Source organism: Mesocricetus auratus, unplaced genomic scaffold, assembly GCF_017639785.1.
Source record: "Mesocricetus auratus isolate SY011 unplaced genomic scaffold, BCM_Maur_2.0 Super-Scaffold_100003, whole genome shotgun sequence".
In the NCBI taxonomy this organism is placed as follows: Eukaryota; Metazoa; Chordata; class Mammalia; order Rodentia; family Cricetidae; genus Mesocricetus; species Mesocricetus auratus.
Window position 1 is genome coordinate 6,925,304 of NW_024429188.1, and position 24,504 is coordinate 6,949,807.

General features: G+C 40.8%; 1 protein-coding gene across 2 annotated transcripts; it reads right to left on the reverse strand.

The window, feature by feature from the left end:
* Nucleotides 1-201: 201 nt before the first annotated feature.
* LOC121139810 (claudin-34-like) lies at nucleotides 202-22,714 on the reverse strand. 2 transcript variants are annotated; one of them, XM_040743805.1, is made up of 3 exons: nucleotides 22,618-22,714; nucleotides 16,544-16,658; nucleotides 202-1,099 (listed from the first exon to the last, which is right to left on the reverse strand). In XM_040743805.1, exons 2-3 carry the CDS (start codon nucleotides 16,561-16,563, stop codon nucleotides 445-447), a joined length of 675 nt encoding a protein of 224 aa, XP_040599739.1. In that variant the 5' UTR covers nucleotides 16,564-16,658; nucleotides 22,618-22,714; the 3' UTR covers nucleotides 202-444. The 2 variants fall into 2 exon arrangements, with proteins under 2 accessions (XP_040599739.1, XP_040599738.1); XM_040743804.1 differs by having other exon boundaries at nucleotides 16,544-16,661.
* Between the last annotated feature and the right edge of the window lie 1,790 nt (nucleotides 22,715-24,504).

Genomic DNA, 24,504 nt, shown 5'->3' on the forward strand with positions numbered 1-24,504 from the left:
CATTTTCAGGCCATTGAGTCTTGTAATATACTGGGGAGATTCCTTCTACTGATCTGTCAAATGAACACATTTGGAAAACTTCATATGGAAGAGATGTGGAACCAGACAGCAATAAGAGAGATTAATGTGCTCTGACACTCATTTTCATATGTATTAGGTTTATTTATCATTTCCTTCATTGACATCAATTAACAGCCCAAATTTCATAAGACAAATTGATAAATGGGTAAGGTTTTATTTATTTTAATAGAAGTCCATAATCCAACCAATGAAGTAATGAAACAAACAAGACAGAAAAGATAACAGGAGGAGCCATTGAACCATTTTCTGTCACAGGCCAGTTGAGCATTGTTGAATCTTTGGAGACTTTAGGGAGACATCTCCAAAATCTTTGCTATAACCACAGGGAATTTTGGATTTTTCAAGATGAAGTACATTCATTTTTCAGAAATCAGGAATGTCTTTGATGTTTAAGGGAACATCATAAGAAATGAAAATCACGCCACTGAACAAAAACAGGACAGCCGCTAGCAATGCCGCACCCATGGCAGCCCCAGCTTTCTGAATATCTGGATGAAGGGGCATAATGAAGGAGGGTGGAAAGGCAATCCCCTCCTTGTTTAAAATGGGGAAATAGTTGCACAAGACAGAAAGGAAGACAAAGTTACTAGCAATGATGTTCAGAATCGCTGAAGCATTTAAGGCATTGTGGATAGTATTCCATTTTTGTCTTTCTGAGTGCACATTTCTAAGAGCAACAACGGTGGCCACTTTTCCAATCAGCCAGAAAATGCTGGTGATCAGCATCAGGTGTTGAGAAATACGAATATCCAAAGGGATGAAGGTGTCATAGTAGCTGTATTGGTAACACATTCTAATATTGTTGGAGTTGTTGTAGTGATAGATGCAGACTTTCCACAGTCCCACAAAGGCCACACTAGGGTAAGAGATCACACCTTCCTTCAGGTACCACACTCGCCACTGTGGGAGGCCCATGGAGGTGATGCAAAGAATCCATGCTATGGTGGACAAAGCAAAACCTCCTACCTGGATACTGCAATCTTGCTGGAACGGTTTTATGGCAGTGAACACCCGACCACTGCAAAGAAATACAAGACAACATAAGGACAGGCTCCTCAAGTCTGGGACACTGTCTATTGGGTGACTGGTAACATAATGGATTAATTGTTTATATTTTAGAAAATAGGCCTTTGTTCTGGAAATTGCTATTGGGAATGTAGTCTAAGCAAATTAACTTAAAGGCCATTGGAGGATATTTACTGTGGCTTGACAATGAATTCTGATATTTCCATTTCTGACTGTTGGTCCAGATACACAATGAGGTTTGTATATAGATATTTAGCTACAAAGATGATGGCCAATTTGTAATACTGTGGGAGAGTCAAGGTCAGCATAACCTATATCTCAAGTTCCAGACCAGCCATAGCTTTATAGTGAGACTCTGTACCAAAAACTAATATAGAAAAGTCAATAAATGATGAATAAATCATTAATTAATTATTAATGAGAAAAGTGATAGAAAATTAATTGATTCTAGGAACCACATACAGTGTACATTATCTTGAAGCAAACCAATTCACTGGAATACTTTCCACATGTCAAAAGAGAGGACAATTTGGAACCTAAGAAAATGTTCACCCGGAAGCAAATCTAAAATTCATAAAACCACTAAGCATATTTCTTAGTACTTTTATACTGTCATAGTTCTGAATATTTGTTATTTAGATATTGTGCTGTATTTCTTTATTTCCCCCCTTTTAAAACTGCTTTAAAAGTTTATTTATTTATTATGTATACAGTATTCTGCCTACATTGCCTGCAGGCCAGAAATGGGCACAAGATCCCATTATAGATGGTTGTGAGCCACCATGTGGTTTCTGGGAATTGAACTCAGGACCTCTGGAAGAGCAGTCATTGCTCTGAACCTCTGAGCCTCCTCTCTAGCCCTATTTTGTACTTTCTAAAATTAAATTAAATTTAGTGTTTTTGAGACACTCTCTCCAACATACAAGGATTCTCTTCAGCTCATCATGTGGCCCAGACTGGTTTCATACTCAAGGAAATTCAGATGTCTCAGATTCCTGCTTGGATTACAGGCATGTGCCGCCATGCCTAACTTGTGTTATGTTTTGTATTATTGTTTTATGATTGTTGTTGGTTTTGAGGTGGTGATGTTAGAACTCAGGTACTTGTGTGTGCTGGATAAATGGTTTATGTCAACCTCCCCAAATGTGTGTTTCCAAGGCCTTTATTTTCAGGCACTATCAATAATCATGCCCTTAGTGTCACAGAAAGAAAATGTGAGAAGCGAACTGTTAGATGGGATCCAAAAGAAATCAGTTTCTTGGAGCCAACTATCTTCTACATGAGTAGAATGTAACTCCTGGAAGCAAAAATCCGAAGGAATCTCTATTTTTATTGTCTAAGAAGCATCATTTGGGGGCTGGAGAAATAGCTCAGCAGTAAAGAGAACCTACTTACTACTCTTGCAAAGGACCCAGGTTCAGTTCCTGGTACCCACATGGTAATTCATAATTGTCTCTAACTCTGGTTCCAGGGAATCTGATTCCTCTTCTGACCTCCTTGGGTTCCTGCACACACACACACACACACACACACACACACACACACACACACACACACACGCACACACACACATTAAAATAAATAAGTCTTAAACTATTTAAAAAGCAGCATTTAGAGGTGACACTCACTCACTGTTTTGTCCATAGTTTACATTTCTCGAATGACGCCTGTGTGTCAGTTACTAAAGACAGTCTCAATTTCAGCCAGTGTGGGAAGATGCATCAAGGGAAGCAGGGTGTCCCAGTGGAGCAGATGGTGGAGAGGTGAAGCCACATAATGGTGAGGTGGTGGTGGAAAATATTCTTGAAGGATACGTCTCCTGACAACCCGAAAGGTGATAGGAGTCCAAGTGTGAGAAATGGGGAGAGGGGATCCACCATGTGCCTGAAAGCTGCCCTAGATGGAGAGGTCAAAATGTCTAGTCTAACAACCTTGAAGACTGATAAATGGCAGATGTGAGTTCAGAAGAATGAAGGGTAAGTGGGAGAAGTGAAGCAGATTAGTCTATTGACATCACAGGGTTCTGGGGGTTCGAGTGGCAGTATCATGGACAGGAGCACAAAGTGAAAGAGAGAGACAGACTGGTCCCTAAAATCATATATAATGGCCACAACAATCCTGGTGGAGACCGCATTAATTATTACCATTGTCTTTGAATGGATAGTCCCGAACAAACTATTTTTGGCAGAGGAGATTGAAACTATTGTATCACACTCTTCCACTGAGTTCATATTATATTGCTATATCGATAGCTCTCTTAAAATTTACATCTTGAGGCAGGATCTTGAAAGGGGTCAAAAGTAGTCCAGGAAGACTCTTTTTGGAAAGAGGGGTTTCCTATATAGATCTGGCTATTCTGGAACTTTCTATCAACCTGCCTCTGCCTCCCAAGTGCTGTGATTAAAGCCATATGCCACCACCTTCAACAAAAGGAAGATATTCTTTTGCTACACTTTGCTTGATCTGAGTTATGACCTTATTATGTAGACCATGCTGGCTTCAAACTTAGTATGTAGCCCAGACTGTACTTAATCTGGTGTGACTTCTCAAATCCATTGTGAGACAGACTGGACTTGCAGTGGTGTTCCTTGAGATTTGGCCTGCACCTGGGTACCATGTTGCATTTATGAGACTAGTAGTTAGAAGACAATGAACAGTAATGCTTGAATTAGATTTCTGAGGCACATTTGATGTTGAGGGGTGGGTGAAATTGAGGTCTGCACACTCTGTCCCTAGTGTAAAAGCTCCCATCAGAGAAGCCATATTGTCCTCAATTGACATCAATAGATTCAACAAACTAACTCTTTGTTCTAGGCCCATCTATACTGCCAAACCTTTGAAAGTATCAAAAGTTCCAGGTATTAAATGCCCACTCACGAGGGAAAGAGAAGTGAGGGAGTACAGGCAGTCCACAGGAGCAGAGAAGAGACACCACCCTGCACCCTGTGTGGGAGTGAGCTGTGTGTGGTATAAGAACCAGGAGAACTGCTAAGAGCATGGTAGTATGAAGGATGATGTCACAAAACAGTAAGAGGAATTCTGGGTGGCTTTTTAATGTTTAGGAAGAACTTTTATGGAAGAGGTATTTTCCAAGTGATTGGGATGCCCAAGTTGCAAATGTATCTTGATTGTGTAGCAGAGAATCAATCAAGGAGGCAGGAGTGGGGTTAAAGAAAGCAGTCATGGGATTTATCCAACTGTCACAGTGACAGCTAAACACAACACACACACACACACACACACACACACACACACACACATGCACGCACACAGAGAAACAGAGACAGAGCGACAGAGAAAGTCAACACCGAAACATTGCATATAAACAGGTGTTTATTTACACATTTGCACACACAGAGACAGACAGCCACACTCTCACATATCAATACATGTGAACATGGACACATGTGTGTAGATCCTCGACAAGGTGCCAATATTATAAAAACATGCTATCTGATGTTCTGCCTGCTGTATATTGAGAGCACATGAGTCTTTCTAGGCTTGAGAATATGCATGCAGAAATCGAAAGGTCTGGCACTTACAACCCTTCATGAAGGCAGTCTGTGAGCAGAAGGATCCAGACAGCTTGTCTTTGGGGCCACATTTCCTGATCATTTGCTCAAATTCTGATAGAGAACATAAGACAGAGAATGTAGCAACAGAAATGACAGAGAAAGACAGAGAGACGCAGAGGCAGAGGCAGGGAGACAGAGGATGGTGCTAATGCATGGCATCATGACAGAGAATAGATCGTACAACATATCACTAGCCTGGATGAAGGTCCCCACTCAAAATTCAAATCATAGTTTCTACAGAGATTGTTCTGACTTTTACATTGTTGTGATATTGAGAAATAAATCGTTAAATTGAACCACCATGATTCAAAGATTCAGTGTTGCTCAACTTTCCATAGGTGCGATCAGAAATACTTGAAAGAACAACTTTAAAAAAAAGCATTAAGTTTGGGTCACATTTCAGAGATTTGAGTCTTTTGTCCTTGGCTTTGTGGATTCCACCAGGGCTAAAGCCAGATATCTGTCAGATGAGAGCAGGTGACAAAAGCTACTAACCTCATAGAGGACAGGTATGAGAAACAGAAGGGACCAGGGACAAGTTAAAATCTTCAAAGGCATGCATGCTGGTACTTACTGCTAGTTGTGTCCTAACTAAGTATTAAGAACCTCCCACAACACTGTCACCATCTAGGGAACAAATATTTAACACATGAGCCTTTTGGGGGTCAGATCACATCAAAACTATACCATCACCACAGAAGATCAAACACTGATTACACTCAGGAGATCCTTGGTGTGGTCAACTCCACAGACACAGGAAGCAAAATGGTGGTTACTAGGAGTTGGGGTAGTCAGAAATGGGAGATGACATTTAATGAGGACAGAATTTCTGTTGGGTGAAGATGGGAAGTGATGGCTTTTCCACAGCACTGTTAATGTATTTATAGCCACAGATCTGTACACAGACAGGTCAGTGATGAATCGTGGTATGTATAGTTAGCCATATTGCTTGGAGTGTACCAGAAAGATGGATTGAGCCTCTACTAACCAGCAATGCTGTCTTCACATGGACCAGTGACAAGTTATGTGGCAAAACAAGCAGCTATCTGGGCCAGCAGGGATGACGAGGGCACAGCTCTCTTAAGTCCTTTGATGTCCTTGGCGGCTGGCAATAGGCCTGGCCTGTTTTTATAGTTCTGAGAACTCTACTATGTTATCAAATTTCCCCCACACCTACCTGTTTTCAGTTATTAATGTATGAATATCATGATACTATTTGGGGACACATTGTAGCACTGCCATTGCTTTCTTTAGTCAGGCATCCCCCACCCCTCTTTTGCACCATGGGTTGTATATACTAGTGGCACTTTCTACTCGTGCCAAGGCCCAGCTGAGTAATTCACACCTTGTCTGGCATCCTTTTCTTTATCCCATCCCTTTGAGGCATAGTTTCTCATCCCAGTCTCAGAGAAGTCACTGCCATATTTAGATGCAAGTGCTAGCAGGGATAACATCAACACACTAGGAAAGATCCTGGTTAATTCATCAGAGATGTGCACAAAGATCCAAGTGTATGGAATGTGGAACAGCCAATGAGGTTATAACTGAGACAAAAGGGAAAGCTTCCTAAGACACATTGATGGACCACATGTGGTAGCCCTGTAGAGTCTCACAGTGGAATACTCTACAGCCACACCAATTATGTTGAGTTACAAAGAAGGAAACGTCCCAACACTGCTTAGTAAAAAGGGAATTTAAAAAATATGTCATTTTCTAAATTCTATTTCTATTTGAAAAAAAGGAAAAGGAAGAAATGGAGACAGAAAATGATTTCAGAGAGGGAAGGAAAGGAAGGAATTTGTAACAAGATGGTATTTTTCTTGTTTTTGAGACAGTTTCACTGTGTAGCTCATGGTCAACTTCAGCTTCTAATTCTCTAACCTCTGACCTCGGAGGCCTGAGATTTCAGGCATGTGCCACCACTGAACACTTCCTAAACACAGAATTCTAATATAGTGACTGTATCTGACTTCAAGATTGAAAAATGCTTTATTGTTTCTTTAATGTTTTGTAATATATTGATATATATTTCTATGCTGACTAAAGGTTGTCTTTAGAAACAGAAAAACAACACTGGTATTAATTGTCCTTCAGTATCTAGACCATTATGTAGAGGTCTAGCCACAGATACCCTGGACAGATTTCCCTGAAAATAAGAAGGGCGACTAGCTTTATGCAGAATTTAGACACAATGTCTGCACAAGGCCTGGGTTCCAAGAACATTACCCTGTTCACTCATATAAAAACAGTTCACCTCTGATTGAGAGGACATGTACAGGAGGTCAGCAGTGCTGAGTCACTTGCTCAGGCCATGCAATTGTGAAGTGAAAGGTGCTTTTGTACCAGGCTAGCTTCTCGGGGTTTGACTGTCTTTGCATTTGACCATGTGATTTGCTTAAGCCAATAGAAGGCTTCAAGGTATGGAATGACCAATGCCATGACAAGCATTTTTATGCCTGGACAGTGCTCTGTTTTACCTGCTAAGGACATGCCTAATTCACATGATTGCTTCCAGCAACAAGATAAGGGTCACTTGGCACAGAGAACAGTCTGTACTAGTTGCTGGACCTACAAACTCATGAGTTAAGTAGATATCTTGTACTGTGCATTGCTGAGAATTTATAATTGTTACATATCACAAATATTGACAGTTAATCTGTGCCCCTCACCATTGCTGGACTGCAGACATACGATCAATAGCAGAGACTGCTCAAATAATTGAAGGATCTCCCTTATGATGAGGCTCTTCCTCCTCCTTCTCATCCCCCTCTTCCTCTCCCTCCTTCCCTTTTCCACTTTCTCCTCTTCTTCCACTTCCCATCCCCTCCTTTACCAACATCCCAGCCATCCCAACTACATCTTGTTGTATAGCCCAAGCTGGTTCTAAAATCTCATCAATGCTCTTTCAGTATTTCAGGTGTGTGATAACATGCATAGTTTAGGTTATTTTTGGTGGAAAAGAATAAGCAGGTTAGAAGCTTGGTTTGAAGGAAAACCAAAAGTTTTCCTTAGAAGGTTTGTGGACAGTCAGCTCCACCTTTCCTAATGTGGCCCATGTTCATAGGAAGGACTGATCACATGGAAGGAAGAGGAGGCTGTGAGGGCAGAGCAAGTCCTTTGCAAGGTAGGAGTGGTTTCACTGAACAGGAATGACCACTTTTTCAAAGGCTTTCATTCAACAAGTATTCGTAGGCTGCCAACAAGCCCATTTGTGTTCCTCAACACTTGTCAGCCTTGACTCAACTGCTTTGAGGGCACTTTCATCTTTACCAGAGCCTCTGGCACCAGGAACCTCTGGCTCAAGAAGCCTGGGTTTTAGTACTTTAAGACAACATAAGCGAATATACATACATGGATGCATGTTTAGGGAAGGCTGTGGCTACTGCAGAGAAAAGGGAAATCTCTGCACCTGTTGCAAGTTCAGGAGGAAATGAGAAGTAAATGATTACTTGATAGAACACAGACTCCAGTGATAGCTGAACATCAGGTCTTCTGAGGGACTTCCACCCTGTTCTCCATGTATTTGCTTACATAAACATCTTTTGACGAACTACACAACATCAATACACATTTAAAAGTGGGTCATAACAAAGCCCTTGGTGGCTGAACATTTTTATGTGCTTCCATGAATGTATCCTGTTTGATGGGGTATCTCATCAAATCCTTTGCCCACTTATTAAATTGAACTGTTTTTATTCTTACTTGAGTATATCTTTATATATCCAGGTGTGGTGATATATTGCTTATGATTTATTAAAGCCACTGAAGATCAAAATGGCAAAACAGTCACACCAGTTAGGTTTAGAAGCTAGGTGGTGGTGGTATACACCTTTAATCCCAGGACTCAGGATTAAAGAGGTAGATGGATCTCTTCTAGTTCAAGGTCACACTGACTACATGAAATTGATCCAGTCCTTCAACCCTTCCAGGCCCCAAACCCCGGCAAGTCCAGCTTCAGCCCTTCCAGGCCCCAAACTCTGGCGAGCCCAGCTTCATCTTAAGCTTCAGTGTCAGGCTCCTCAGCTTCAGCTTCAGGAAGGAAGGAGACCAGTGGAGATGGAAAGACCCCACCAGTACCACTGGAAGAAGAGATGGGAAGAAGACAGAATAAGAGCTCACTCAGCAATAGAAGGACCAACATGACACAATCAGAATCTAGGGATCCAACACCAGCAAGACCTGAAAAGCACTACATAGATGAAGCAGAGGAGACAGACCTTAAGAATTATTTTATGAAGATGATAGAAACCCTCAAAAAAAACGAGGAAATACCTTAAAGAAAGAGAAGAAAAAACAAACAAAAAATCCATGAATTGGGGGAAAATTCAAGAAATAAACAAATCTCTCAAAGAATCTAAAGAGTACCAAGAAAAAACAACCAAACAAATGAAGGAAACAACTCAAACAGTTGAAGGATTGAAAGCTGAAATAGAAATGATAAAGAAAACACAGAATGAGGGGATGCTGGAAATAGAAAAGCTGGGAAAACGAACAGGAACTACAGATGCAAGTATCACCAATAGAATACAAGAGATAGAAGAGAGAATCTCAGGTGTTGAAGACTCATTAGAGGATATAGAGTCATCAACAAAGAAAATCTCAAAACCAACAAATCCTTAACACAAAATATCCAGGAAATATGGGACATCGTGAAGAAGCCAAACCTGAGAATAATAGGTATAGAAGAAGGCAAAGAAATACAACTCAAAGGTACAGAAAACATATTCAACAAAATCATAGAACAATCATTAACATAAAGAAAGATATGCCTATGAAAATACAAGAATCTTACAGAACACCAAATAGGCTGGACCAGAAAAAGAAATCACCTCGCCATATAATAATCAAAACATCAAACCTACAGAGTAAACAGAAAATGTTAAGAGCAGCTAAAGAAAAAGGCCAAGTAACATACAAAGGCATACCTATCCGAATTACACCTAACTTCTCAATGGAAACGATGAAAGCCAGAAGATCCTGGGTAGATGTCCTACAAACGCTAAGAGAACAAGGATGTGAGCCCAGACTACTATATCCAGCAAAGCTTTCAATTACCATAGATGGAGAAAACAAAATATTCCATGACAAAGCCAGATTTAAACAATACGTATCCATGAATCCAGCTCTACAGAAAGTGCTAGAAGGAAAACCTAGATCGAAGAAAAATAACTACATCCACAAAGACACAGGCAATATATAATCCCACTTTACAAAACACCAAAAGAAAAAGGGAGGAGAAATACACAAAATAACTTCACTAACGATAAATCAAGCACAAACAAGAATCATCAATCAATGGTCATTAATATCCTTCAATGTCAACGGCCTCAACTTGCCTATAAAAAGACACAGACTAGCAGAATGGATACGAAGACAGAACCCATCCTTCTGCTGCATACAAGAAACACATCTCAACATCAAAGACAGACGTTATCTCAGAGTAAAGGGTTGGGAAAAGATCTTCCAATCAAACGGTCCCAAGAAACAAGTGGGTGTAGCAATCCTAATATCTAACAAACTAGACTTCAAATTAAAATCAATCAAAAGAGATGAAGAAGGACACTTCATATTCATCAAAGGAAAAGTACATCAAGACGAAGTCTCAATTTTAAACATCTACTCCCCAAATACAAAGGCACCTAAATTCGTGAAAGAAACATTACTAAAGCTCAAAATGCACATAAAATCTCACACACTAATAGTAGGAGACTTCAACACTCCGCTCTCACTGCTAGACATGACCTCCAGACAGAAACTTAACAAAGAAACAAAAGAGCTAACAGAAGTTATGACCCAAGTGGGTTTAACAGACATCTATAGAACATTCCAACCAAATACAAAGGGATATACCTTCTTTTAGGCGCCACATGGAACCTTCTCTAAAATTAACCACATAATAGGAAACATAGCAAATCTCCACAGATACAAAAAAATTGGAGTAACCCCCTGTATCTTTTCATACCATCATGCATTAAAATTAGAATTCAACAATAACACACATTGCAGAAACCCTACAAACTCAGGGAAATTGAACAATGCACAATTGCACCATCCCTGGGTAAAGGAAGAAATAAAAAAGAAATTAAAGACTTCCTCGAATTCAATGAGAATGAATACACAACATACACAAACTTATGGGACACTTTGAAAGCAGTGCGGAGAGGAAAGTTTATAGCACTAAGTGCCCACATGAAGAAACAGGAGAACGGTCATACTAGAGAATTAATAGCAGAGCTGAATGCTCTAGAACAAAAAGAAGCAAACTCACCCAGGAGGAGCAGACGCCAGGAAATAATCAAATTGAGGGCTGAAATCAATCAAGTAGAAACCAGGAAAACACTGAGAAGAATCAATGATAGAAAGAGTTGGTTCGTTGAGAAAATCAACAAAATAGACAAACCTCTGTCCAAACTAACCAAAAGACAGAGAGAGAGCATGCTAATTAACAAAATCAGGAATGAAAAAGGGGACATAACAACGGACTCTGAGGAAATCCAGAGAATCATCAGGGCATACTTTGAAAATCTGGACTCCACAAAATGAAAATGTAAAGGAAATGGACAATTTCTTGGATAGATATCACTTGCCAAAAATAAATCAAGAGCAGATAAACAATCTAAACAGACATATAAATGAAATAGAAGCAGTCATCAAAAGTCTCCCAAACAAAAAAAGCCCAGGCCCAGATGGCTTCAGTGCAGAATTCTACCAGAAATTCAAAGAAGAGCTAATTCCAATACTCCTCAAAGTATTCCACACAATAGAAGCGGGAGGCTCACTGCCAAACTCTTTTTATGAGGCTACAACTACCTTGATACCCAAGCCACACAAAGACAAAACTAAGAAAGAGAACTATAGACCAATTTCCCTCATGAACATCGATGCAAAAATACTCAATAAAATACTCGCAAACCGGATTCAAGAACACATCAGAAAAATCATCCACCATGATCAAGTAGGCTTCATCCCAGGAATGCAGGGATGGTTCAACATTAGAAAATCTATCAATGTAAGCCACCATATAAACAAACTACGAAAGAAAAACCACATGATCATCTCACTAGATGCTGAAAAAGCCTTTGACAAAATCCAGCACCCCTTCATGATAAAGGTCCTAGAGAGATCAGGGATAACAGGAACACACCTGAATATAATAAAAGCAATATACAGTAAACCAACAGCTAACATCAAACAAAATGGAGAGAAACTCAAAGCAATTCCTCTAAAATCAGGACCAAGACAAGGCTGTCCACTCTCTCCATATCTCTTCAATATTGTACTTGAAGTTCTAGCTACAGCAATGAGACACCAAAAGGAGATAAAGGGGATACAAATAGGAAAAGAAGAAGTCAAACTTTCACTATTTGCAGATGATATGATAGTTTACATAAGTGACAAAAAAGCTCTGCAAGGTTACTCCTAGAGCTGAAAAATACCTTCAGCAATGTGGCAGGATACAAGGTAAACTCAAAAAATCAGTGGCCCTATTATATACAGATGATGAAGTGACTGAGAAAGAAACAGACAAACATCACCCTTTACAATAGCCATAAACAGCATCAAATATCTGAGGATAATGTTAACCAAGGAAGTGAAAGACTTGTATATCAAGAACTTTGAGTCATTAACAAAGAAATCAAGGAGGATACCAGAAAATATAAAGATCTCCCATGCTCATGGATTGGTAGGAACAACATAATAAAAATGTCAATCTTGCCAAAAGCAGTCTACAGATTCAATGCAATCCCTATCAAAATTCCATCACAATTCTTCAAGGACTTGGAAAGAACATTAATCAACTTTATATGGAAAAACAAAAGGCCCAGGATAGCCAAAACAACCCTATACAATAAAGGAACTTCAGGAGGCATCACCATACCTGACTTCAAGCTCTATTATAGAGCTATAGTCCTGAAAACAGCTTGGTATTGGCACAAAAATAGGCAGGTAGACCAATGGAACCGAACTAGAAAACTCTGATTTTAACCCACACACCTATGAACACTTGATTTTTGACAAAGAAGCTAAAACTATACAATGGAAAAAAGAAAGCATCTTCAACAAATGGTGCTGGCATAACTGGGTACTGGTATGCAGAAGACTGCAGATAGATCCATGTTTATCACCTTGTACAAAACTTAAGTCGAAATGGATCAAAGATCTCAACATAAATCCAGCCACACTGAAACTTTTAGAAGAGAAGGTGGGAGATACTCTTCAACGAGTTGGTACAGGAGACCACTTCCTGAGCATAACCCCAGTGGCACAAACACTGAGATCGACAATTAACAAATGGGACCTCCTGAAACTAAAAAGCTTCTGTAAGGCGAAGGACACAGTCAACAAGACAAAAGGCAGTCCACAGAATGGGAAAAGATATTCACTAACCCCACATGTGACAGAGGGCTAATCTCCAAAATTTACAAAGAACTCAAGAAGCAAGTCTCCAAAACACCAAAGGATCCAATTAAAAGGTGGGGTACAGAACTAAATAGAGAATTGTCAATAGAGGAGGCTAAAATGGCCAAGAGACACTTAAGAAAGTACTCAACATCCTTAGCCATCAGGGAAATGCAAATCAAAACAACTCTGAGATACCATCTTACTCCTGTCAGAATGGCTAAAATCAAAACCACCGAAGACAATTTATGCTGGAGAGGATGTGGAGAGAGGGGAACACTCCTCCACTGCTGGTGGGAGTGCCAACTCGTATAACCTCTTTGGAAATCAGTATGGAGATTCCTCAGAAAAATGGGAATTTATCTACCACAAGACCCAGCAATTCCACTCCTAGGCATAAATCGAAATGAGGCAAATTCATACAACAAGGGCATCTGCTCCACTATGTTCATAGCAGCATTATTTGTAATAGCCAGAACCTGGAAGGAACCTAGATGCCCCTCAACTGAAGAGTGGATAGAGAAAATGTGGTACATTTACACAATGGAGTATTACTCAGCAGAAAAAAACAATGGAATATTGAAATTCGCAGGTAAATGGATAGCACTGGAAGAAACCTTCCTGAGTGAGGTAACCCAGTCGCAAAAAGACAAACATGGTATGGACTCACTCATGTATGGATTTTAGACATGGATCAGGATAGTGCCAGTCTGCACTTCCACTGATAGAGAGTCTGGGAAGCAGGAAAGAACCTAAAAGATATGCATAGTACCCAAGAAAAGAGGATTGAGACAAGATCCTCTGAATGGATGAGGCACACGGCGAGGGGTGGAGGGGAGTGTGAGCTGGGAAGAAGAGAGGGGGGAGAAGAGGAAGAGAGAGTAGGTCATGGGGGAACAGGAAGTCTGACTGGGTGGGGGTAGAATAGGGGGAAGAGGGAATCATAGGTTAGAAGACAGAGCAGGCACCACAGTGACCTCTAGTGATCTAAAGGGATAGCACCAATTGGCAAGCTAAGCAATAGTGGAGGTTCCACCTCGAATGCCCATTCCTGATAATGAACTTGATGTCTATAACCCTCCGGGAGCCTTCATCCAGTGACTGATGGAAGCAGAGGCAAACACGCACAATTAAGCACTGAACTCAACCCAAGAAACCCAGTGACAGAGAGAGAGGAGTGATGAGCAAATTGGCAAAGAATGGGCTGGCAAAACCAGCAGAGACAGCTGATCTGAACAGGGGAGAGCTCTTGGACGCAAGACCGACAGTGGGGAGGCCAGCATGGGAATGATCTGGACCCCTGAATGTGAGTGTCAGCGAGAAGGCCTGGGCAACCTATGGGGCCCTGAGCAGTGGATCAGTGTCTATCCCTGGAATACAAACTGTCATCGTGTGCCCATAGCACAAAGAGAGTTGCTCTCTCAACCTGGACTCTTAGCGGAGTGCCTGGACCCTACCCTGAGGGAAATGTCAGACTCTAGATATCCCCTATGTGGAAGGAATTGGCAATATGGTGGTAGGCTGGGGGAATGGGGAGCCCGGGAGGAGGGGATGGAGAGGGAACTAGGATTGACATGTAAAACAAGCTATTTAAAATTAAAATAAAAAGTGATAATAAAAAAGCACACACAAAAAAGAAATTGATCCAGTCCTAAAGAGAAACAGATCACACAAAGATGATTTCACCCCTTGGGATCACACACCTTTAATCTCAGAACTAGAGAGATATAAAAAGCAAAGGGTCTCATGTGGAGATTGATTCTCCAACTACACTGAGGAGAGGCAGCAGTCTCAGGCGTGGTAGAGCTCATGGAGACAGGGTCAGCCCTTTCAGCCTGAGATAGAACTAAGAGGTAGTGGCTTGACTGCTTTGCTTCTCTGATCTTCAGCTTGAAGCTTGAACCCCAATATCAGTCCCTGGGTCTTTTATTTAGCATGCTACATCCAGGCAACACAGCATTTATCAGATGCATTCAGTCATGAAGAAGGTGTGATAGTGTGTGTTTGTGAAGGCCAACACTCAGGAGGTTGATGCAGGAAGACCAGAAGGTCAAGACTATCTTTGCCTACACAGGAAGATTGAGGTGAAACTAGGCTACATGTCACCCTTCTTACTAAAACAAACAAGCAAACAAACAAATCAGATCCATGGCTTCCAAGTGTTTTCTCACAGTTTTGTCAACTGGGAATTAATAGGATGGCAGTGTTTTCCTAATGCATAAGACTCTATTTAGCACCTTGCATTTCAGTTGGTTAGAAGGCCTCAGAAGTTTGAAACTCTGTTTCACATGTAGGTGCTCGTCAGTCCACAGGACCTTTGACAAACCAGTGTGCTGCCTAGTTTTTGTGTCAACTTGACACAGCGTAGGGTCATCTGAGAAGAGGGAACTTCAACTGAGAAAATGCATCCATCCGATTGACCTATAGACAAGCCTGTAGGGCATATTATTGGTTGATGATGGATGTGGAAGGGCCCAGTCCATGGAGGGGGTGCTGCCCTGGACTATGTAGCCCTGAGTTATGTAAGAAAACAGGCTGAGCAAGCCATGATAAGGAGCAGACCTAAGCAGCACTCCTCCGCATTGTATTAGTTCCTGCCTCCAGGATCTTTTCTTGACTTTCTGCCCTGACTTTCCTAGATGATGAACTACAAGTTGTAAGATAAAATAACAACATTCACCAAGTTGCTTTTGGTTCTTGTGTTTTACCACAATAGAAAAGTAACCAATACACACAAAGAAGGGGTTCTTATGGTGCTTGTGTGTCATGGTAATAGCAGAGAGGTAAAAACAGAAAAGCCATAAACTGTGATAAATGATCATATGCACAAAATGTTTCAAGGAAGGTAACTTCAAAATATTCCATGCGATTCATGAAGCCAAGGACTAGTGAGAACATTATTACTAAGCAACTTTTTGTTGTTTGTTTTGAAACAGGATCTCACTGTGTAACCCTGGCTGGCCAAGAACTTGTTCAATAGACCAGGCTGGCCTCAAACTCATGCAGATCCAACTGCATCAGCCTGGGATCAAAGGCCTGAACCACCACAACTGGCACTGGACATACTTTAAACCAAGTAATGTTACTTAACTGGAAAATATCATTTAACGTGTGACAGGACAAAAAAAAATAACCTCTATCTGTTTATTTTGGGTGGGTTTCAAAAGCTGCATACAAGCTATTGAATGATTTTAATCCTACAATGGGTACACTTAACACACTGGTTGTTCATTTCACAGTGAATTTTAAATGTTTCCGACACATTAATAAGTTGCCATTCTCATTGATTTTGTTTCCGCTTGGTCAGAGAACCACTTGATGAGAGACACATGAATGTTCACACCGCTGAACTAACAAAGACAAAACATCCCATGGCTGGCTGAATCACAATCGTCTCTCCTTCTCTGCACCTTAGGGATGTATTGTGTATCCACATATAGGAAGAAGAATGACAGTCCTACCCATGCAAACGACTGCTCATGGCTCCTTTGGTCCACCCTTCATTTATCCTAGGCGCCTCACCAGTCAGCAGATCTCAGAGCTCACGTCCTGTGTAGTCACATGTGATAGGAAACTCTGCTGAGCAATCCAAGAGAAACAAAAAGTTAAACCATCGCACACTGATTGGATGTAACCAGTTTTCAAGTACTTGTGTGACTCGAGAGGATGTCTTTCTAGGAAATTAACAAATAGGCTGGAGTTTTTGCTTGCAATCCCATGCATAGAGCCACTTGGGGACCAGCCCTGCCTCTTCAAGGCTTTTACCCATGTCTTTGATCCACATGAAAATCATAATTATTCCAGCTTGGAATATAAGCAAATGCACTATTTCTAGTTGTCCCAAAGAATTACAGTAATGAATTCCTGTGCAGATCCCATCCAAGCTGCCTTGGGATTAAAAACCTGTTGGTGTCCTCAGTACAGCACTTCCTGATACACCATCAAATTGTGCTGCATGCCTTCTCTTTTTAAATTACCTTTTTAAAGCTTTGAAAAAAGTTACTAATTTTTATTTCATATACATAAATGTTTTGCCTATGTCTTGTGTAGATCTTCCCCCATCTTGTATTCTTGCTGAGGCCATTCCATGTTAAATAGAATCTTGTCTCCTTGATGGAGAATCCTATGGAAAACTACCCTATAACTATTCCTATTCTAGGAACCAAAGGTCAGGTTGTCCTAACTAAATTACCTTAGCCTCTGTTAAACCTGTTTGTACAGAACCACCTGCAATTAACTGTTTACCTTACTTCTGTTAAACTGCCTGTTTGTATGAAGCCCCCACCCGCTAACTTACTTCTTATCTAACTGCTAGAGCTGCTTGCTTCAAACTACAGAGTGAGATGCCGGGGTTTGGTTTCTGCCTTTAAAAACCCTGTGTTCTGGACACTAAGACCTACACCCAGGTCCTTGAACATTTGCTTGGGTATGGTCAAGTCAGCTGGAATAACGAATTTCAATTGGCTATACAGTGTGTCTGAGAGGTCATCTTTGGAGAGCTCCCATACTACAACCTAATCCTTAGACAGAGAGACCCTAGGTTTGACATGAACTTTGAAATCCAAAAGCCCACCCTCAGTGACATACTTCTTTCAACAAGGCTATGCTTCCTAATCCTTTCAAATAAGGTCACTTCCTGGTGACTAAGCATTCAAATCTATGAACCTTTGAGTGCCATTCTTATTCAAATTACCACAGATCTGGAGGAGGAGTTACAGACAGCTGCAAGCTGCCCTGGTTGGTGCTGGGAACTGAACCTGGGTTCCTGCAAGGACAGCAAGTGCTCTTAACCATGGAACCATATCTCCAGCCTCCAGTTCTTAGTTTACTAAATCAAAGCTTGCTTTGACTCTTGGTTCTGTGACACATTGATGGAGATAGCTAAGACCACTAGGGAATGCTGGATACATGTACATCATGGTCTGAGTATGTCCCCCAGAATTCAATGTTGGAAAATTCATCTCAGAATCTATATGTTGATGGTATTTGTAAGGAAATATCATAATGGAATTAGGATCAGATAAGATCATGATCTCAGGGCTCACCAGAGTGACTCAGTAGCTTCATAAAATGACAAAGAGAGATTTGAGTGAGCATGCTTGGTCCATCTCTTCTTGCTGTGCCTTCCATGTTGCTACTGAGGCAGAATAGGAAGACAGGGACTATTTTGGGGACATGAGAAGTGAGATGGGTCCCTAACCCAAGAATCTGTTTGAAGCCTTTTCCAGCAGACAAGCAAGAATTCCAACACAATTAACAACTGCTTAGGACCTTTCTCCTTTCCTAGGTACAAACCTTTCATTTTCTAGGAATCCCTAGAAAGGCCATGTGTTCAAACCCCTTGTGCATCCTAATGGCTCCCCACTTTACCTTATCAAGAGATCATTCTATCCAAGACAGTTCTAGCACCACCCTATGCTCTCACTCATGGGGAAAGAGACAGACAGACGGAGACATAGAAAGAGTGCCACTAACCCTATCCAGCTTTCAAAAGATAGCTGACACTGGGAAAGACTAGACTTGAAAAACCCATGTGAATTTGCACAGCTCAGGGAGAACTTGGGAAAGCACGGGTCCCAACCAGAATCCTAAAGATGGATTTTCAGGTGCTAGACAACTACTACCAGTAGGCAGTGTCAATAGCTGGAGGCAAAGAGAAATCTGCCTTGATGCAGGTTTGTTGTGTCTTAATGCCGTGTCTTTCTCTAAGCCTGTTGTTCTTTGAGATAGAGGATTCTTTCCCTTATTCACTCTGTAACTCCAGTTCCAGGGAATCTGTCTTTTTCTGGCCTCTGAAGGTACAAGTCACATGGTTTTCTCCAAGTTGAGATGTTCCATGCTGTTGTCTGTTTTGTTTCTGTACCACCATGTCCTGGGCATACTGCTTTTGTTTTCACTTTCCGGTATGCTGTGTTTTCCTTAGCCTACTAAGGAAAAAAGAAAATTGCGCTGCCATCTATTTCCAAGGTGTTTTAGATGTTACTGTTTTCTATGTCTTCTGAAAGGGCAGTAGGTATTCCTAACTGCTGAGTCATTTCCCCACCCCCCTTGACAAGGACTTTCAACAGCCTCTTTCTCTCTTGAAAACACCTCCCCACTCTCAGGAATTTCTTTTACTATTCCTTAATTTCTCGCTTTTCTGTAACTCTTATTAATAAATGTGACTATACTTCACGTGGTCCCACAAAATCTGTTACTTAATCTTTGCTAGCATGATACAATAAAACTTGACCATTGAATTGCAGGCATCTTAGGACACTGGGTCAAACACAATCTAGCTAAGAAAAGTCTTACTTTAAAAACTTGCAACAATCTTAGGTCATATTGTGTTTGTGAATTCAAGTAACTGTAGCTTACAGATTTTTACTAGTAAAGGATATTAGATTCTGTAATATACTACAAAATATATTTGTAAAATATATATTTAGTGAACATTGGATTTTTCACAATTTTCCTATGACATATGTATGCACATATCCACACATATGTCTTTGTTATTACATGTCTTGTGTGTATATGTGTGTGTATGCGTGTACTTGTATAAGTGGGCTCATATATGTCACAATACATACATATGGATGTCAGAGGATAACTTACAGGAGTCAGTTCCCTCCTTCTACAGTGTGGGTCTTAAAGACATTTCTCTTAACTCACCCGGAAGAAGAGACTAAGCGACAGAAGTTGACAGACAAGATACCACTGTGTACTGAGACCTGCCCTGAGTTGCTAGTTCAAAATGCAGAGTATAACTTCCATGCTAGTGAATGGCAGGTGAGGGTTCAGGTAAATGAGGGGTGAACAGGAAAAGGCCTCCAATTCAATCTGTGGCGAACATGAAGGAATCTGGAGGTTTGTTTTTATTAGAAATACTACATAGAAACAAATAAGGGAAGATAATGCTGAAGACTGGCACTGGAAGTGCCCTCTAATAACCAGAGCAACGCCGGGAGAAAAATTAATAGTAAGCAATGCTCTCTTTAATTGCATAATTCACTATCAGTCATTTTTTTTGCTACTGCAGACTGAATCTAGGGCACCATGCATATTTTGCAAGCCCTTTACCACAGAACTATATCCTCAGAACTCTTTAAATTTAAATCAGTGACCAGGCTGATCCTGATAAACTGAATAGCCTGGAAGAAAATGTCTGTGCCATGGTTTGTTTGGTCTAACACTGACCTCATTGCATACATCAGGCTGGCCACAAACTGGATCCCTGACTGCATTTCAAGTAATACTCCTTTTGTGTTTGCTTTCCTGCACCTGGCATCTATGGTGCTTTTATGTTAACATTATTTAGAAGGAAATGACCACAAGTGCTTGTATTAAATTCACAGGCTGCCTCTGTCATCTGTCATCCAGGGGTAGGTGACAAGAGGGAGGGCAGCTTGTTTCCCAGGGCAAAGGTTCCTATCAGAGAAATCATCTCGTGCTCAACTGGCATGAGCAGATTCAACAAACCAACATTTTGTCCCAGGCTGAGTCCTACTGCTAAAAACTTTAACATAATCTAAAGTAGCAGGGATCAAATGCCCACTCAGGTAGGAAAGAGGTGTAATGGGGGCCAGGTAACTCACAACAGAGCAGAAGAAGGACCTCCACTGTGTGTGAAGGGGACTAGAAGAACCTATAGGGATCCTCAGGACATGGTGGCAGAAAGCGTGATGGAACAAAAGCAAATGGTGTAATCTTGGGTGAATTTTTATTGCATTTATATACATTCTTTCGTGGAAGGGCTCTGAACTAAGGGCTTCGAAGCCTCTCATGACAGACTGGGCAGGTAGTCCAGAGCAGAGTATCACCTATTGGACCACAGTAGAACAGTTAAAAGTCTAAATTCAAAATTCTCAGTACAGTTTCTACTGACCATATTAACTCTTTCACATAATGTTTTTCAGTACAACACTGTCTTAGTTAGGGTTTATTGCTGTGAAGAGACACCATGACTATGGCAACTCCTATGAAGGAAAACACTTATTGGGACTTGTGGCAGCATCCCCACTGGGCTACACCTGGCCTGGCTCCAGAGTGTTAGCACCTAGCCTTAACCCATCCTTTGTTTAGCAGATACCTTTTGTCACCATATGTGAATTTTGTCTGATAGCTTCCTGAGAATACAAAGTTCAGAAATCGGAAAACTGTAGTGCCTGATGAATAGAGAGTTTGTACTTGGCACTGTATTTTTGGAAGCTTCATTCAGGTTGTTTTGAGCACATAGAAATCAACTGGCTTAACTGTAAATATGGATTAAAATAAAAATGCCCTGGGCAAAGGGAAAGACCTTCAGTACATCGAGGCTGGGCCCCCCTGCATCTGTCTTAATTTGTCTCTGAGCCTTCTTTTACTGACTCTCTTGAACCCACACCCACACCGCAACATCCACAACAGGGGTTGGCTTACAGTTCCGAGGTTTAGTTCCTTATCATCATGGTGGGAAGGGTGGCAGCATGTAGGCAGACATGGTGCTGTAGAAGGAGCTGAGAGTTCTACATCTTCATCTGCAGGCAGCAGGAAGAGACTGCTGCCACACTGGGCCTGGTTTGAGCATCTGAGACCTCAAAGCCTGCTTCCTAGTGACACACTTCCTCCAACAAAGCCACACCTACTCCAACAAGGCGGTACCTCCTAATAGTGCCACTCCCTAGGGTCCAGGGGGGCCATTTTCTTTCAAACCACTACAGCAACAAAGTTTCAACTCCACAACTTAAAGCTTCCCTTTTGGCTTGCTTTTGTAGCTGTTGCCAACCTATCCCGGAAAATCATTTAATGCAGTTCACACATATTTACTTTGGTTCATTTTCAGAGATTTGAAAGCATGGTCCCTGGCTGTTCTGATTCTGCATACGCAGTGGAGAAGATTATGACTATGGTGGGATCAGGTGGCAAAGACAACTCAAGTCATAGTGGTCAGAATCCAGAGACAGGGAAATGAACATGGATGAGAAGGGAATATCCTCAATGGCACATAACCTGGTATCTACTTCCTCCTTGAACATACTATAACTTTAGTCTCCAAATCTTCTCAAAGTAGTACCAACAGCTAGGGGACCAATGATTTAATGCAAGAGTCCTTTTCAGAGACAGGCCATATCCAAGATATACACATTCATGGTACACTAGGGGCTAACTATAGAGGTGGTAGAGTATTATTCCTATTTATAGACTTGGTAAGGAGAAAAATTCTCAACATGGATGGCACATGGATAAAGCTTGAGAACAAGTAAAACACACTGACCAGAAAGAATCAAATACCACGTGATTCCCTAAGGAGGTTCCTGGATCAAGTCAACTCTGCCAATATTGGGAACAGAATGATGGATACTAAGAACCAGATCATGGAGAAACAGGGGATGGCATTCAATAAGAACGGTGTTTCAGTTGGAGAAGATGGGCAGTGGCGACAGTTCCTCATGACTATAAACACAGTCATAGCCATGGAACTGTACGTTTAGAAAGGTCAGTGATAAATTCTGATATGTATATTTAGTCACATTAAGCAGAGTATAAAACAAAGATGGATTGAGCCTCTACTGACCAGTGATGCTGTCTTCACATGAACCAGTGACCAGTGATATAGAAGATTGTGCCTCTAGCTAGGTCAGCAGGGCTGACAAGGACACAGCTCTCTTCAAGTGTCCTTCGAGACTCATTGCTTGCTTCACAATGACCTGAGAATTCTCTTGTGTCATCAAATTCCAACTCTCACTCAGCTTCTGTTCCAAGTTTCAGCCATTAGTGTATGAGTGCCAGGTCCTTTGATTTTTGTGTCACATGCTTCCTTATATAGCCTTTTCAGGATGAGGTGGGTTTTTTTTTCCAGCATGCTGCCCTGCTCGTGGTTAAGATCCACTTGCCTGGTTCATACCATAAGACACAGGTTTTATCACCTGTCACTGGAAGTGGTGAGCTATTAGAAAAGTCATTGCCATGTATAGATCAGGTGCAAACAATGTGGCATCAATACTCTTAAAACGATATTGGTTAATTAGATATATGTAGCAGAAATATTTCATTATGCAATCATCAGTTGAAGGGCATCAGGATTGTTTCCATTTCCTACTTCTTATAAAGAGAGCAAAGAGAGCAACAATGAACATGGCAGAGCAAATATCTGTGGAGTAGGATGTCAAGCCCTTTCGACATATGCCAACGAGTGGTACTGCTGTATTGCATGGTAGATTAGTTGTAGCTTTTTAGAATTCTTCATCTGATTTCAACAGTGGCTGTGCCAGTTTGCAATCTCAACAGAGTGAATGAGTGTTTCCCTTTCTCTCACACCCCCCAGGATGTGTTCTCAGTTGCTTTCTTGATCTTAATCATTCTGTATAAGATGAAATCTCAAAATAGTTTAAATTTGCATATCTCTGATTGCTAAGGATTATGAACATTTTAAAAAATATTTCTTATCCCGTTTAGTTTCTTCATTTGAGAATTTTCTGTTCAGATCTATAGCCCATCTTTTAACTCTGCCATTTGTTTTCTTGGCTCTTTGGTTTTTGAGACCTTTTAGTATTTGGATATTAATTGTCTGTCAGATCTATAGCTAGAAAAGATTCTCTCCCCATTCTGTGGGCTTCCTCATCACTCAATTGATTTTTTCTCTAGCTATGCAGAAGCTTTTTAGTTTTATGAGGTCCCGCTTGTCCATTGTTGGCCTTAATTACTGGGCAAATGCAATCCTATTCAGAAAGTCCTTTCCTACACAGATACTATGGAGGGTACTGCCTGAGTTTTCTTTTAGCAGTTTCAGGTTTCTGGTTTGTGGCTTTGATCCATTTGTAGTTAGTTTTTATGTAGGTTGATAGACACAGGTCTAATTTCTTTATTCTGCGTGAGCGCATCCAGGTTCTTCAGAACCATTTGTAGAAGATGCTTTCTTTTCCTCACCTTAAGTTTTTGGGTATCTTTGTCAGTTATTTTCTTTGTCAAATTTTAAATGTCTGAAGTTAGGTGTACTCATTTTTTGGTCTTCAATTTTGTTTCATTGGTCGACATGGAACAAAATTGATCTGTTTGTACCAGCATCACATTGTATTTATTACTGTGTTTCTAATATATCTTAAAATCTGGAACTGTAAATCTTTCAGAGCTGTTCTTTTTACTTAGGATTGTTTTGGCTGTCTGGGGTCTTTTGTGGTTCCATGTGAGTTTTAATATAGTTTTTTCCATTTCGTGTCAAATTAAATAGGAATTTTGATTGTGGTTACATTGAATCTGTAAACTGCTTTTTGAAAAATGATCATTTTTCACAATATTAATTCTACCAATCTATGAGCATAGTATGTTTTTCCATTCTCTAGTGTTTTTCTCCTTCTTCGGAAATTTAAAATTTTCATTGTAGAGGTCCTTGATGCGACGGTTTGGATGAGAATGGCCCCCAGAGGCTCATATATTTGAATACTTAGTTACCAGAGAGTCAAAC

Excerpts from the sequence above, each read along its gene's own strand:
- LOC121139810 (XM_040743805.1), bottom strand. The coding sequence starts at position 16,563 with ATGAGCAGTCGTTTGCATGG. Across the intron at positions 1,100-16,543 it reads ATGAGCAGTCGTTTGCATGG|TGGTCGGGTGTTCACTGCCA; the intron begins GTAGGACTGTCA and ends ATTTCTTTGCAG.